At 45.1% G+C, this 17,185-nt stretch overlaps 1 protein-coding gene across 1 annotated transcript; it reads right to left on the minus strand.

The window, feature by feature from the left end:
• Positions 1-945: 945 nt before the first annotated feature.
• On the minus strand, positions 946-13,626 carry LOC136620481 (oocyte zinc finger protein XlCOF8.4-like). Its single transcript, XM_066595275.1, has 7 exons — positions 13,612-13,626; positions 7,139-7,286; positions 6,836-7,015; positions 6,636-6,759; positions 6,495-6,559; positions 5,152-5,272; positions 946-2,146 (listed from the first exon to the last, which is right to left on the minus strand). The coding sequence occupies exons 2-7, from the start codon at positions 7,229-7,231 to the stop codon at positions 1,137-1,139; spliced, it is 1,593 nt and encodes a 530-aa protein (XP_066451372.1). The 5' UTR covers positions 7,232-7,286; positions 13,612-13,626; the 3' UTR covers positions 946-1,136.
• Between the last annotated feature and the right edge of the window lie 3,559 nt (positions 13,627-17,185).

Consider the following 17,185-nt stretch of genomic DNA (forward strand, 5'->3'; position numbering starts at 1 on the left):
TACAACACAATGCGAGTCTAGGGTCAGCGGTGGGGGTGGGACGGAGCAGGGCGAGTTTAGTGAAACAGATAGTTTCAAGGGGGGTCTGTGGTGGAAGTCCAGTATATATCTATATGGATCGGTGGGCCTTGGCAGTAGACAGTTGTCAATTTAACATTCTGTATACATATTTGCTTTCTGTCTTGCTACAAATATAATGTTCTTACAGTTATGCAATAGGTACTTCCGCTCATATGAAAATATCTGTTTTATAACTCTGCTGACATGGGGAAGCCAACATGAAACTTCTGTTCTCAAAATGCTGACAAGATAATATATAGTATAAACACGTTACATTTTCCATCTGTTTTGCAATTTTGGAGGACAGTTAACTCAGACATGGACAACCACAGTCTGAAACAGCCACCGCAGAAATTACCCAAGCACTTTTACTGGAAACGTATGCAAATAACATGGGAGGTTTGTGCAATTTATAGTTCATGATGTAACATCCAATCATATCGAAGGAACCACACGTGGCTCCAAGACAACCCACTCATTTCATCCACCACCTGATGGCCAATCACAGATGACCGGAGGATGGAAGAATTGCAAGATGCTTATCCAATAATTAAACAATACGTTGTATCTATGTAATCTTTGACCTGCCCAGATGGGTGGAGTTGTTAAACTCTTAAAATAGGCTACACGCCGATCATTAAAGTTAGAATTGAGGAAGCTATGCATGCTGAACCTCGTGTCAGTGTGGAAACTTCTTATGCGCATTATCAATTCAGAATTAATATGGAAGGGTGTAAACATTCCAAATTGAGTAAGCCGTGGTTCCGCAAAGGAAGGTTCCACGACACAATGGCAATTTTATTTTCCCAACAACGCACTATGAGTATGTTTTTGCTTTTTTTTTTGCAAAAAAGTCTTGATTGACCCCATTTTTGGGAACACATAACATTTTAATCACTTTGTATGACATCTTTTTCTGGAGGCTTGATTAACAAAATCTGTAATACTGGCGTTTTTGAACATGAAAATGGTTTTGTGCCATGTGGATTCATTGATGTCTAACCGGATCTGATTTCAAAAGTAAAACATTTCCCACATTTAGGACCTGAAATTGGCTGTACCCCTGCATAAGCCCTCTAAATATATGACTTCTCTTGTGTGTGACTTCTCTCATGTAGAACAAGACTTGATTCCAGAGTAAAACATTTCCCACATTGACAACATGAAAATGTCTTTGAGTGAGATCTCTGATGTCTAACAAGATCTGATTTCCAGATAAAACATTTCCCACATTCTGAACATGAAAATGGTTTCTCCCCTGTGTGAGTTCTCTGATGTTTAATAAGATGTGATTTCTGGATAAAACATTTCTCACAATCTGGACATGAAAACGGCTTCTCTCCTGTGTGAGTTCTCTGATGTATCACAAGTGGTGATTTCAAAGCAAAACATTTTCCACATTCTGAGCATAAAAATGGCTTCTCCCCTGTGTGAGTTCTCTGATGTATAACAAGACTTGATTTCTGGATAAAACATTTCTCGCACTCAGAACATGAATGCGGCTTCTCTCCTGTGTGAGTTCTCTGATGTCTAATAAGACGTGATTTCTCAACAAAACATTTTCCACATTCTAAGCATGAAAATAGTTTCTCCGCTGTGTGAGTTCTCTGATGTCTAGCAAGATCCTCTTTCATTGTAAAACATTCCCTACATTCTGAACATGAATATGGCTTTTCTCCTGTCTGAATTTTTTGATGCACATTAAGACTTGATTTCAGAAAAAAACATTGGACAAATTCTAAGCATGACAATGGCTTCGCCCCTGTGTGGCTTCTCTCATGTGGTGCAAGATCTGATTCACCTATAGAACATCTTCTATTTTCTGAATGTAACAATGCCTTCTCCGCTGTGGGAGCTTTCTGATATTCAACATCCCTGCTGTGGCTTTTATCTGGCTCAGTAGTCTGTGATGCATCAGAAAGCAGGACCTGTGTAGTAGGATCAGATGATAGATGTTTGCTGTGAAGGGCTGAGGGTTTATCGGGGATAATAGTGGGCTCTTCTAATGTATCCTGGGCAATACTGCAGTCTTCTGGTTTAAGACCTGAAGACATCCGATATTCCCCCGAGCTCCTGGTACCGGCATCTGCCAACAATAAAATGTATTTTTGTTATTTTTGAGTAAAGAAAATATATATTTGATATTTCATAATATTTGCATATAAAAATTCTATACAAAATTTCAAGTCTTGAAGCAAATCTCGATAATTAACCCATTCCACCTCTGTGACTTGCATGTACATCACAGAGGTGCAGGGTGAATATGAAGTGTGCTCAGGAGATGTGCCCGCTGCTTACCCAGTGGGTGCTGGTTGTTTGAAGTAGATGACACCTGCCAGCTACAATCACAGGGGTTTGACAGCTAAGGTACCTTTACATGGGGCAATAATCACCCAAGTTATCAGTGGTGTAAGAGTAATCTAACAGTTGTTTCTGCATATTATTCTCCGGGGGTTAATAAAATTCACTTGATTTTTGGAAATTATCCTCCAAGGCTCTTATGGGTCACTTATAAAGATTCATGGAAATGGTGAAGAGTAGAACAGGCTGGCTAGAAGCAGTTTGCGAAGGGGATGTAAAATGAACTAATATATGCAAATATCACAGAAGACCTTGTATGTGATTTGCATAAAAATGCTGCACTTATATTACTTACCATAGTTGAACGATTATCACTGCTTTGCATTTCACTAAATAAACTATAAAAATAAACCAAAAGCTTCAGAAGAGCTTGGAAACATCACTTAAGTGTTTCTCATATTCTTCTCCGAGGCATCGATCAATATTTAGGCTTACCTGATTGATAAGGCTATGATACCTGTTGAGTATCAGCTAAATTGAACGTATATTCTGACAATTGGTGGAGAACATGCAGGCAAGTGGAATGTTCTAAGGTCTGACAAGGACTCTGGATGGTAAATACCAGACAGAAACAAAACCGAGGTAAGAATCTTGTTCTAATGTGTTTGCTTGTCTCTGCTGTCCTGAGAAAAGGTGCAGACCTCGGCCTCTGTTTTACTTTCCGAATTATCAATCAGTGTATTTACTGTACTTAGTGCGGATGAATAGACTATGTCCAGACTGTGTGACTGCGTTTGAAGTGTTTGTTATAAAGCAGGATCAAAACCTCCTTACAGTGATATATAACAATCCAATATCTCCCCATGCTGATGTTGTTACAGAATCTGGAGACATCTTCACAGTTTTCACATTTCCATTTACATGTTGTGCTTCTCTCGGGTTGTATTAATAGTATCCACCACAATAGTCCCAGTAGTAATAGTGAGCCTCACAGTAGCCCCAGTAGGAATATAGTGTCCCTTATATCAGCCCCAGTATTAATAGTGTCCCTTATATTGACCCCAGTAGTAGTAACCACCATAGTAGCCTCGGTAGTAATAGTGTCCCATATATAAGTCCCAGTAGTAATAGTGTCTCCTATATAAGCTATAGTAGTAATAGTAACCTCTGTATTGGCCCCAGTAGTAATAGTAACCCCACAGTATACCCAGTATAGTAACACCCCACAGAAGCTCCAGCAGTAATCGTGACCCCCACAGTAGCTCCAGTAGTAGTAGTTTTCCCCACAGTAGCCCCAGTGGTAATTGTGCCCTCCACTGTATCCTGAGCAGTATGTGCCCCCCTACAAAAGCCCCAGTAGTAGTAATAGTGACCCCCCCCCCCCCACAGTAATCTCTGTTGTAACAGTGACCCCCCACAGTAGCCCAGTGGTGATAGTATCCCTTCCGATATTAGCCTGAGGAGTAATAGTGACCCCTTCACTGTAGCCCTAGTATTAATAGTGTACCCGCCATAGTAGCCACAGTAGTATTAGTGACCCTTCCCTAAGATAGCTGCTGTAGTAAATAGTGACCTCCACAGTAGCCACAGTATTAATAATGTTCCGCACAGTAGCCACAGTAGTAATAGTGTCCCTCACAGTAGCACCAGTGATAATAGGGCCCCCGACAGTAGCCCCAGTAGTAATAATGTCCCCCACAGTAGCCCCGGTGGTAATAGTGACCCACCACAGTAGCCCCAGTAATAATAGTGACCCCCACAGTAGTCCCTGTTGTAAGAGTGACCCCCCACAATAGCCACAGTAATAATAGTGACCCCCCCCATTAGCCCCAGTAATAAGTGACCCTCCAACAGCAGCCCCAGTAGTAATAGTGACCCCAACAGTAGCCCCAGTAGTAATAGTGATCCCCACAGTAGCCCCAGTAGAAATAGTGATCCCCAGAGTAGGTCAGTGGAGGAAGATTACGGTGCACCCATAAAAGCGCTGCTGAGTGATTACTGGCTGGGGAGCTGCGGCAACCCGCCCGATATTCACTATCATGGCAAGCAGCCTTCGGCATGCATGCCAGCAGAGAGGTAGCTGCTTACACACTCTTGACACGCATGCCATAGGTTTGCCACCACAGTCTTAGGGCTTATTTACAAGAGCGTATATCAGCCGGCGTTTCCTGTCAGATTGTTCAGCTGGGTATTTGCCCATTTAGCCAAAACACAAATTAAATTTTGATGAAAATGTGATATCGCTATAAGGGCTTATTTACACGAGCGTATATCAGCCGGCCTCTTTACAGCCAGTCAATATATGTTTCCATCTGAGCAGTTCCCCCCTTCCCTCCCCAACTCTGTGCCTCTCTCCTCCACTCTGGCATTTGCAATGAGGGGGGCAGGATGGGTGTGGAGCTAAGCTCCGCTCTGTCCCACCCACTCCCATTGCTGCCTGCGGGGAGGGGGCTGGAACTCAGCACCGCCGCCATCCGCCCACTCCTATTGCAAAGAGCCAGAGGGGAGGAGAGAGCCAGAGAGCCGGTGAGGGGTAGGGAAACTGCTCAGATAGAAGCGTATATTGGACGGCCGTGAAAACCCAAGCCGATATAAGCTTGTGTAAATAAGCCCTTATAGCAATACCACATTTTCATCCACATTTAATTTGTGTTTCGGCTAAATGGATGAATACGCAGCTGAACAATCTGACAGAACACAGAGCTTAAAAAAGTAACACAAAAACATTGCAGGTGATGAAAGAGCAGAAGATGTGACTGTTCTCGGCATTACTCCGTGGTTACTACTCACCTGGGCGGGTGTCTGTAGGGATCTCCTCCTTCCACCGCTCATCACCCCTCACATTTACCTCTTCTTTTACCACTATGGCTGCAGCATCAATATTCTTCAGATCATTACCCTGAGGGAAAAGCTGGGAAACAAATACTGTAAAAGTCAGACAGATGTAGAGGAACGTGTTAGATGAGCGGAGAAGATGGCTAATTAGCATAATGACCAGTAATGACAGGACAGCAGTAGTTATATGAGGGAACCAGCTGCAGGTCTAACTTACATTTCCTTACATAGTAGGAAGGAACAGCGAGATGAACAACTGTTGGAAACCTTTCATGTTTGGGAAATGCCATATTATGGGAATAAATCAAATTCCAGAAGATTTCACATGTCGGCTCCAAATTGGTTATAATGAGAAGCTTCATGCATGATAATGTATTTGAGCTGACTCATGTTATCAGTCATTCTCTAATACCCTTCTAATTTACTATGTTAATACAGATATAGTTGAACATTACACACCCATTACATGCTTGCCCCTCCAAACATCATAACAACTCAGGATTTGCCTAGTATGTAATGATGAGGTATCTCTGCACAGATAACATCATCTATTCTGTTCGGAGAAATGCGTTGCTCTAGCCCCAACAACATGTATGAGGAAGACCTCTCTCCTGCCATTCCACAGAATACATAAAACAGCGCACCCTCCAAACTAATGCCCCTTTGTTACCAACACCATTAATGCTTTACTTTTAAGTGAAATCCTCCAGCTATGATGTCATGACGATCGTGGAGCAGGCAGCAATATCTGCGCCATTTCCTTCCATCCAGGATTACAAGTGAATGTGATGAAAAAGTCAGGATGACCGTAATAACGGACATACGTCATGGCAGCTTGAGTTTTTCATGTATACAGCAAGATAATCATTCCATGTAAAACCACCTCTAGTCCTATTCGGTATTGTTATACTTGTTTTACACGGGATGAGAACTGCACAATTCTTGTTTGCCCGACGAGCGAACGAGCTGCTAACGCCATCACCAGCACATCCGCACTCGGCAGCCTGTTTCTCGTTGACAATCGTGCAGTTCTCGTCCGCTAATCATTCATTGTTTCACATTCCTATGTCACACAGTGAACGATCAGGGGTTAAACTGCAGGATAAGCGCACAAGCCGCCGCTGATCCTTATGCTGGCTGAAACCGAGCAACAAACGGGAAGCGCATGATTCTTGTTCGCCATTCAGTCGTTTTCTGCATTTAAACTGAACTTTCGTCTCAAAGGGTTGGGGGCAATTTGGTATTGAATGCAGAACCTTCAGAGCCTTCTACAGATTATAGGGAGGTTCTCCACGTACCGGATAATCCTGTGGATGGAGAGGACTGGGGCGGCTCTCTGGTGATGTCCTCTTACCGGATCTATCTGTAAGACACACATACAGTGACTGGACTCCATCTTCAAGTACTTAAGGTCATGTATACTTCTATATGTCTATTACCTTGTGATGTGAGGGGCTGCTGATCCTCCATCATGACCTCCTTGTACAGATCCTTGTGTCCTTCTAAATACTCCCACTCCTCCATGGAGAAATAGATGGAGACGTCCTGACACCTTATAGGAACCTGACAACACAATATACAGTCATCCTCCACAGCCCTCCTGTTACTGTATAATGTCCCCCATTCCCCGCAGTGTCACCTCTCCTGTCAGCAGCACAGTCATCTTGTGGACATGTTCTAGGATCTTCTGCCCATTGAAGTCCTCATGTATCGGGTAGTGAGTTGAAGGCCCCATTATTGGGCTCAGGGTTCTTCCATGACCTTCAGACACAAAGTTCTGCCAGCGCTCACTAGAGGTCTTCTTCCCTGCTGTATAATCCTGATGAGAGACGGACTAATAAATGGTGTTACATACATCTACAGAGTCCCTCACCTTCTCAGTCATGTCCATCTGTTATCATATAGAAGAATGATGTCATGTGACGTCATCAGAATCTCTCACCTCTCCAGTAAGCTGATAGAGGATCTCTAGGGTGAGATGTAATAGGCTCTCTGCCATCTCCTTCCTCTTCCCATCCATCCTTGGCAGGTTCATCAGAAAAACGTTCTCATATGGAAAATCGCAACAGACGATACTAGGATGCCGGAACCTGAATGGAAAGAAGATGAACGAATGTAAAAACCACCAAAATACCTTTTATGGAGACACTAAAGTGTAGATGTTGTATTCTCTCCTTGTATAGATTTATAGAGTGATTACACCCTACAGCTCCGTAACTTGGTGGGAACACACAAAGGCCGCCATTACTTTGTGGATACGAAAAGGGACCATTAGTACTTGGGGGAGACATTCAAGGAGTGGGCTATCAGGAGGAGGAAGCACAGAGGGACGCCTAGTACTTAGAAGGAAACATCAAGCTTTGGAGTCAACGCTGAGAGAACGCTGGTAGTTGGTGGGGAAGTCACCATTACTTGGGGGTATACACAGAGGGGCTGCTGCTACTGAGGTGGGACACAGAGGGGCTGCTGTTACTTTGGGTGGGTGGACACAGAGGGGCTGCTATCACCTTGTCAGGGGCACAAATAATGCTTATTACTTTGGGGTACAGAGGAGCCATTACTTTGTAGGGGGGATTATTACTGTATGGAGGACTGATTTGGGGGTTACACATATTTTGGGGTCGCTCATCTTACACGATCCTAGTACAGTCCCCACCCATTCCAGAGATGTAGCATTAGCTACACGGCGCACATTATAGGAGCCCGGACATCGTACTTAGGCTGGTTCCACCGCAATTTTGTTAAGGCAATTTTTGAGTATCAGTAGCATTTTTTTTTTTTCAGAATAGAGTCTAATCGATTTTCATATCATGAAAGTCAATAGGACTTTCTAAGGTTAACCTCTATGGGGGCTACGATAAAAAGAAAAAATAAGGTTAATAAAGTTTTACTAATTATAAAAAAAAAAAAGCATTAAGTTTAAAAAAACCCTCTTGCCATATTTAGAATAAAATAATTTAATAATTAAACAAAAATACATACTGGGTATTACTACGTTAGAGATGAGCGAGCATGCTCGTTCGAGCAGTAGCATACTCGAAGCTGCTCGTTACTCAAGCGAGCACCACGCCGCGTATCTACGCTCCCTAGTTTCATCTCACATTTTGCAGGTTCGCGTGGTAGACCATTATTAAAAGCACAACAGTGCGATTAGGTGATGACGTGGATAGCGGATAACTCTCCAAGGCCTTTGCCAGTTTTATGGCACCCCAGCCAGACTGTGTCACCACACCCAGTCTAGGCTGAGTAGGAGGGAACAGTGTAAAAAGATGGTTAGGGAGTACATAGCCAACCATACCAATGTCCTCCGTGATCCCTCTGCTCCATACCACTATTGGGTGTCAAAGCTGGACACGTGGCATGAACTTGCGCTGTACGCCTTGGAGGTGCTGGCCTGCCCAGCCCCTAGCGTCTTATCAAAGAGGGTGTTTAGTGCTGCTAGGGGAAATATCACCGATAAGAGTACCCGCCTGTCAACTGACAGCGCCGACAGGCTTACACTCATTACGATGAACAAACCCTGCATTTCCCCAGACTTCTCTTCTCCACTGGTGGAAGGCAGCGGAATATAAAGTATCTTTAAGCTGGAACTGGAGAACCATGCACCCTCTATCACCCCAAAAAAGGGGAGAAGTAGCTTGGTCTATCCTTCTCTGATCTTCCTCCTCCTCCTAAACCAGCAGGTCAGCATGCTGAACTGCGAATTCTTCAGAGGGCCAAAGAGCTTTGTAAAAACTAATGTTTTCGGAGGGCTGCCGCCAGGTTCTGTTGGCAAATTAAGCAAGTACGAGCTCTATGTTTAAAAAACTTTTCAGGGGTTCACCTGCACTCTTGGCAAACAAATCTTTCTGGGGTACAGCTATACTCTTGGTACACAAATGTTTCAGGGGTTCGCCTGTACTCTTGGTAAACACATTTTTCTGGGGTTCGCCTATATCCTTGGTACACAAATGTTTCAGGGGTTCGCCTATACACTTGGTACACAAATGTTTCAGCGGTTCGCCCATACTCTTGGTACACAAATGTCTCAGGGGTTCCCTGTACTCTTGGTAAACACATTTTTCTGGGGTTCGCCTTTACTCTTGGTACACAAATGTTTCAGAGGTTCGCCTATAGTCTTGGTACACAAATGTTTCAGGGGTTCGCCTATACTCTTGGCAAACAAATTTTTCAGGGGTTCACCTATATTCTTGGTACACAAATGTTTCAGGGGTTCGCCTATACTCTTGGTACACAATTGTTTCTGGGGTTTGCCTATATTCTTGGTAAACAAATTTTTCAGGGTTTCACCTATACTATTGGTCAACAAATGTTTCAGGGGTTCGCCTATATAGTCTTGGTACACAAATGTTTCAGGGGTTGGCCTATACTCCTAATAAACAAATCTTTCAGGGATTCACCTGCACTCTAGGTAAAAAAGTGTTTTGTTGTAGAATGGGTTTTTGAATTGTGGAGATGTGAAGTACTGGCATTTGAGTCCCCTTTATGCCCACATTTGTGGCTAATGAAATTTGGTGACTGAGCTGGCATGGGATTGGAATTGTTGGAACCCAACAGTCCGTTTTAGGACTACAACTCCACTTTTGTGCATCATCAGATTGGCTGCCTGGGACCAGTAGTGGGCACAAGGCATTCACAAACATCCCGGCTGTACACTGCATACTGTTACCAGTTCTATACAGTATACTGCTACTGGTGTACACAGACTATATAGGAACTAACAAACCTCTCGTTTTTCATTTTTTAAATTTGTTTTTGGCTGAAAGCATTTGCGTAACAGGCCCAATTGTTATATAGTGCAGATCGAGAGGACACACAAGACTGTACACATTTTACATTATTTTTGGCTGAAAGCGTATGTAAAATACCCTTAGTGTGTGTCCTGTCAATCCGTACCATATAACAAGACTGTACACATTTTACACTGTCTTTTTTTGGCTTAAAATATACGTAAAATACCTCACAGTTTGCGAAGCATTTTGACGCAGTGCATTATACAACATGATGAAGACTAGGGATCAGGGTCAAGGACAAGGACGTGGACGTAGGCGCCCGAATGAGGGTGTGGGCAGAGGCCGAGGTCCTGGGTGGGGTGCAACTGTGCCTGGTTTGGCCATTCAAATTTATTCATAGTACATGCTGTCTTTCCCTGGGGCACTGGTTAATAAGCCCCTCGGGGAGAGGCAGAGACTGGGACAGGCGGTAGCTTGTCTTTTGGTAAACCCCTACCTGGATCCCATGAAGCCAGTATGAGCTCTACGTTAAAAAAAATCTTTCAGGAGTTCACCTGCACTCTGGGTAAAAAAATCTTTCAGGGATACACCTATACTCTTAGTACACAAATCTTTCAGGGGTTTGCCTATAGTCTTGGGGCACAAATGTTTCAGGGGTTTGCCTATACTCTTGGTACACGTTTCAGGGGTTCACCTATAATCCTGGTACATATGTTTCAGGGGTTTGCCTATACTCTTGGTACAGAAATGTTTCAGGGGCTCACCTATATTCTTGGTGAAGCAATTACCCTGCACTCACTGAACAAATATTTTAGGTTCTCACCTGCAATGTTGGAAAAAAAAAAAATCTTCTTTTTAAAATGAGTTGTTTTCTTCTTAAACAATGTAGAAGTACTGGCCTCTGAGTCCCCCCTAAGCTGGTGTTTGTGGCTAATGAAATGCTGCGACAGAGGTGGCATGCGATGGCACTTACAATCAAAAATTAATTTGTCTGCGATTTGTCAGCTATGAAGCTCAATTTTAAAAGGGTCACATGGCGTAGGGAAACGTACTCGCGGCGGGCAATTAGATAGGGCTGACTGGCGGAGATTCGGTGGCGGCTCCTGCTCCCGGGCGGCGGCGGAGCTTCGCTGCGGGATACCGCATCGCCCGTGGACAGCCAGCCTTAGGGGTTCACCTGCAGGCTTGGTAAACAAATCTTTCAGGGGTTCACCTGCACTCTGGGTAAAAATATCTTTAGTTGTAGAATGGGTTGTTCAATTGTGGAGATGTGTAGAAGTACTGGCATCTGAGTCCCCTTTACACCCACGTTTGTGCCTAGTGAAATTTTGTGACGGAGGTGGCATGGGACTGGAATAATTGTAACCCAACCATCCTTTCTAGGACTACTACTCCTCTCATTGTGTTCATCATCAGATTGGCTGCCTGGGACCAGTAGTGCGCACAAAGCATTCACAAGCATCCCGGCTGTATACTGCATTCTGTTACCGGTTCTATACAGTATACTGCTACTGGTGTACACAGACTATATAGGAACTAACAAAAATCCTGTCACATTGCATTTCTTTTTTTTGTTTTTGGCTGAAAGCATTTGCATAATAGGCCCAAGTGTTATATAGTGTAGATCGAGGGGACACACTAGACTGTACACATTTTACACTGTTTATTTTTGGCTTAAAACGTAGGCAAAATACCTCGCAGTGTATTATACAACATGATGAAGACTAGGGGTAAGGTTCGAGGACGTGGACATAGGTGCCCAAATGAGGGTGTGGGCAGAGGTTGAGGTACTGGGCAGGGTGAAACAGTGCCTGGTTTGGCCACCCTAATTTCTTCATGGTTTATGCGGTCTTTCCCTGCGGCACTGGTTAACAAGCCCCTTGGGGAGAGAATTTTTTCTTTTTTTATCTTTGCATGCTTCCTCAACTGGCAGAGGCGTCGTTGTGTGCCCGGCCGCTCGGAGGGAGTGCCTGGGTCGGACGCCAGCTGCTGTGGGCGGACAGGCAGTGTGGGGACTCTGGGATTCCGTGGCTTTGTCCCAAAAGGAGGCGGCAGAGGGGCAGCTGCAGTGTGTTGACTCCAGTATGCGCATCCCCACTACTTCTCAGAGCTTTGAGAAAATAGGTCAAAGACCGCCAGCTCTCTGCCAGTACTCCCGGACAAAGGCAGGTTGACTCGAACCCCCGGGACGAGAAGAGAGAGAGACGCTCCTTTTTTGCGTGCCACTCTGTGTAGGGTCCTTTGGACGTTAGGAGCCGGAAGGACCGGCCTACAGTGTTGCAGAGCTCCCGTCAGCGAAGTAGGTGAAGGAGTGCGCCTTACCCCCTCTGGGATGGGGACAGCTGGATGCTGCGCTGGGAAAATATTTCAGTACGCTGTGGACGCAGGGTCGTGCGGGGGGTTGGACAGCAATGCCAGCATGTAACACAGGAGAAGAGGCAGCAGTGTCACCCGCAGGAAGTGATTGTCCTTGGTTGCACCTAGTGTGGTGCTTAGCTAAGATGTGCCAGCGCGTGTGCCTTGCTGATTAGGGTCTGTCCCAACTAAATTGTTAGGGGGGTGACCGCCAGGCTCTTGACCACAATTCGGGTTAATAGTGCGACCTGGGAGCCTCAGATGCAGCCATGTTGCCCCTGCTGTTCCCTATCCGTTTCTGTGGTGTTTCCATGACTTTCTGATGTTTTCAGGTGATTCACACAACCTCCCCTATACGGAGCATGGGTCACCTTAAAAATGCTTGAGTCTCCCATTGACTTCAATGCAGTTCGTTACTCGAAACGAACTCTCAAGCATTACGAAAAGTTCGCCTCGAGTAATGAGCACCCGAGCATTTTGGTGCTCACTCATTTCAACGCTACGTCTGTAAAAGTCCAATCTATCTAAATAACGCATTATTTCCCCCGCATGATGAGCGCCATCTGGAAAAAACATAAACAACGCTAGAAATTTGCTGTTTCAGTTAGCCTTTCTGCAAGAAAAAATGCAACAAAAAGCTATCAAAAAGCCATAAAATGGTACCAACGCAAACCGCAGGAGGTTTTGCAAAACATGAGCCCTCGTACAACTATGTCAACGGAAAAATAAAAAAGATTGACTGTTAGAAGATGGCGGCAATAAATAATTTTAAAAAATGAAATATCTTTAAAAAAAATAAAAGTAGTACAAAAAAAAAACTATTTCAGTTTGGTATCGTAGTAAACATACAGTTCCATAAAATGAAGTCATCAGGTCACTTTTGTGGCACCGTAGAAACGACGCGCCGGAAGATGGCGGAATTTCATTTTTTTTTTCATTTTACTCCACTTTGATTTTTTTTTTCAGTACATTATATAGTGCATTAAATAGCAGCGCCGAAAAATACAACAAGCCCTCAGACAGCAACGGATAAATAAAAAAGTTAAGATTTTTTTTAAAGAGGGGGTAGGGAAAAAAAAGATAATGAAAAAAAAAAAAGGGCCATGTCCTTAAAGGGTTAAAATAACATCGCACCAACTGCAAGTTTGTCTGTTGCTCCATAGGGAAACACTGGAGATAAAACAATAAAATGAATTGTACACTGCAGGAAGATAGAGTGGCCGAGATCTGTTGTTCTCACAACATCACAGCAGTGAAAACATCGCAGATGGGAAGGAAACCATTGGCAAGAATTGGCTTCACGAATCTGCTTTGAAACGAGCCTTACCTGAAGCAACCGTATGCTTACAGGACCTGTGGTGATGTCAGAGTCATGTGAGCGGTCACATGGGTGGGAGGAGGAGGGGTCACATGATCAGCTCAGTGTATACAGGACCTGTGGTGATGTCATAGTCATGTGAGCAGTCACATGGGTGGGATGAGGCATCACATGATCAGCGCAGTGTATCCAGGACGCATATTTGGTATTTCAGTTGCAGTTCGGCCCTAACAACCAATCAGATAGAATCAGACAACCCAAACAACCAATCAGGTTGAATCAGACAACCCAAACAACCAATCAGGTTGAATCAGACAACCCAAACAACCAATGAGGTTGCTGAAAATGTGAATCAGAACTAATCAGGTTGCTGGAATTGCTCCATAGGACTGAGCTAAAGAGTAGTAGTGAGTGAAAGGAGGTGCAGTTTCTGTCTGCGGATCAGGACGGAGTTGTGTTTAGTATTACTTAAGACAATCGCTTATACAAAACCAACCCAGAGACAGGAGTACAGACAGAACGGGGAAGTCCTAGGCAGAACTCAGAACACAGAAAGGGAGACTAACCCTTTGCTGCAAGGGAGATGGGGAGTCCTGACTAGAGATGAGCAAGCATACTCGCTAAGGACAATTACTCGATCGAGCATTGTCCTTAGCGAGTACCTCCCTGCTTGTAAGAAAAGGTTCGGCTGCCGGCGCGGGTGAGAGGTGAGTTGTGGCAGTCAGCAGGGGGGAGAGAGGGAAAGAGAGATCTCCCCTCCGTTCCTCCCTGCTCTCCCCGCCCGCCGAACCTTTTCTTCCGAGCGGGCAGGTACTCGCTAAGGGCAATGCTCGATCGAGTAATTGCCCTTAGCGAGTATGCTCGCTCCTCTCTAGTCCCTACCTATTAAGCAGAGCGATCGCCTCCGGTGCCGTCCGGCATGGCGTGCCCACAAGGGTCTTTCTGACTTTATTCCTGATGATGTTGCCCCCTGTGGCTAGAAACGCGCAGACGCCGAAATCTGCAATCTGCACGGAGCCGTCTTCAGCCAGGAGGATGTTCCCAGCCTTAACATCCCTGACGATCTGACCGTTCTTATGCAGGTACTCCAGGCCTTCTAGCACCTCCTTCAGCATGGTGGCGATGCTTGCCTCATCCAGCACCCCGTTCAAAGCAGCAATGATGTCGACGCTTGAACAAGGACGGGTGGATCCTGGGTTTTCTGTAGCTGCTGCATCATCACTTGTCCAATTTTGCATGATCTTTGCCGTAAGCAACAGGGCAGAAGTAAATTTGCCACATAACACTTGCCTAGACCACTCTACCCATTTCAGGGATTGCAAATTGGCTACACTCAGCTCCCACTTGTTGGGAAGTATGAAGACGTGCTTGTTGTTGTTGATGTCTTTTCAGGTCGGAGACCTACCCTGTTACCAAAGTAAATAAGCAGGTAATCGCACAGGAGCTGATGAATGAGGTGACCTGCAGAGATGGGGCACCGGAAGTGATTGACTCAAACAAAGGTACACACTTCACACCTGCAGAGTTTAGACAAAGTTAAAAGACTAAATGGTACGCTTAAGTTAAAAGAAGTGTTGTTTGGCTCTATGCCAAGATTGGGGCTGTATCATCCACAGGCCCTACAGCAGGGCTATGACATAGTAGCCGGATATGTAAAGCACCTGTGTGACCAACTAATGGTAACCCAGAATCTAGTCTTTTTCTCCCATTCCAGGCCCAGACAACCTAGAGGGATCTCATTCCCTACTACCTGGAAACTGGGTGGTCGTAAAAAGGCGTGTCCGGAAACCCTAGAGCCCGGACTCGAGGGGCCCTATCGAGTCCTGCTGATCGCACCTACTTTGGTAAAGGTTGAAGGAATTGTTGTTTGTTTTGGGACTAATGGACTTTTCACGCCCTACCTTTGCCCCCCCCCCCCCCCATGAGAAGGAAAATGAAGGACATTTTGTTTATTGATGGACTTTTGGACTCCTCACTCCATGCTTCGCCCTTGTGAGAGGGTGCAAAAGGACAATGCCCAGAACCACCTTGTTAGACACCACCAAGTACTGTTGGACTTGTACACACACCTGGTGCCACTGGTTTTCCTTTCTTGGCTGTTCCTGTTCCGTCAAAAGAACTGTTTGCATGGACAAATGAAAACTCAGAAACCAGAGATAGCTGGTGGGGTAACACATTTAGTTCTTTGAACCCTGCCAATTGGTTTTCTGGTTTAGGAGGTTGGTTTATGGGGATTCTACGAAGTAGATTACAAGTTGTGATGATTTTATTATGCATTTATAGAGCAATTAAGGTTATAATTTCATGTATTTCTAAATGTACTGAAAAAGCTTTTTCTTCGCCGATATGAATCATGTGTTTATGGACTAGGAGTCATACTTGTCTTGACTCCATGTCCAAAATGGGGGAATGTGAGGGGTTAATTCAGGTTTATGCCTTTAAATTGATAAGTGTATTTCACAGAATACTTATGTGTTTATAATTTGCGTCTTCTTCTGCTAAAGGTTTAAGCTAGAGATGAGCGAACACCAAAATGTTCGGGTGTTCGTTATTCGTAACGAACTTCCCGTGATGCTCGAGGGTTCGTTTCGAACAACGAACCCCATTGAAGTCAATGGGCGACCAGAACATTTTTGTATTTCGCCGATGCTCGCTAAGGTTTTCATGTGTGAAAATCTGGGCGATTCAGGAAAGTGATGGGAATGACACAGTGACGGATAGGGCAGGCGAGGGGCTACATGTTGGGCTGCATCTCAAGTTCACAGGTCCCACTATTAAGCCACAATAGCGGCAAGAGTGGGCTCCCCCCCCCCAACAACTTTTACTTCTGAAAAGCCCTCATTAGCATGGCATACCTTTGCTAAGCACCACACTACCTCCAACAAAGCACAATCACTGCCTGCATGACACTCCACTGACACTTCTCCTGTGTTACATGCTGCCCAACCGCCCCCCCTCCCCCCCACAGCGCACACCAAACTGTCCCTGCGCAGCCTTCAGCTGCCCTCATGCCACACCACCCTCATGTCTATTTAGAAGTGCGTCTGCCACGACGAGGGACCGCAGGCACACACTGCACAGGGTTGGCACGGCTAGGTAGCGACCCTCTTTAATAGGGGCGGGGCGATAGCCCACAATGCTGTACAGAAGCAATGAGAAATAGAATCCTGTGCCACCGCCATCAGGAGCTGCACATGTGGGCATAGCAATGGGGAACCTATGTGCCACACACTATTCATTCTGTCAAGGTGTCTGCATGCCCCAGTCAGACCGGGCTTTTTAATTCATAGACACAGGCAGGTACAACTCCCTATTGTGAAGTCCCTGTCGACCCACAGCATGGGTGGCTCCCTGGAACCCACCGGTGGTACACAGAAATATCCCATTGCATTGCCCAACACAGCTGAGGTAGTAATGTCGTGCTTAATGCAGGTGGGCTTCGGCCCACACTGCATGCCCCAGTCTGACTGGGGTTCTTTACAAGTGGACACATGTAGGTTAAACTCCCTGTGGACCCACTGCCTGGGTGGGTGCCAGGAAGCCACCGGCGGTACATAGAAATATCCCATTGCATTGCCCAACA

This window comes from Eleutherodactylus coqui, chromosome 3 (genome assembly GCF_035609145.1).
Source record: "Eleutherodactylus coqui strain aEleCoq1 chromosome 3, aEleCoq1.hap1, whole genome shotgun sequence".
Classification (NCBI taxonomy): Eukaryota; Metazoa; Chordata; class Amphibia; order Anura; family Eleutherodactylidae; genus Eleutherodactylus; species Eleutherodactylus coqui.

What these genes read in the sequence shown, in the direction of transcription:
- LOC136620481 (XM_066595275.1), bottom strand. Translation starts at nt 7,231, where the DNA reads ATGAACCTGCCAAGGATGGATGGGAAGAGGAAGGAGATGGCAGAGAGC. An exon ending in GCAGCCCCTCACATCACAAG is followed by an intron (nt 6,560 to 6,635) that starts GTAATAGACATA and finishes TGTGTCTTACAG; the next exon opens with ATAGATCCGGTAAGAGGACA. An exon ending in CCCTACAGACACCCGCCCAG is followed by an intron (nt 2,147 to 5,151) that starts GTGAGTAGTAAC and finishes TATTGTTGGCAG; the next exon opens with ATGCCGGTACCAGGAGCTCG.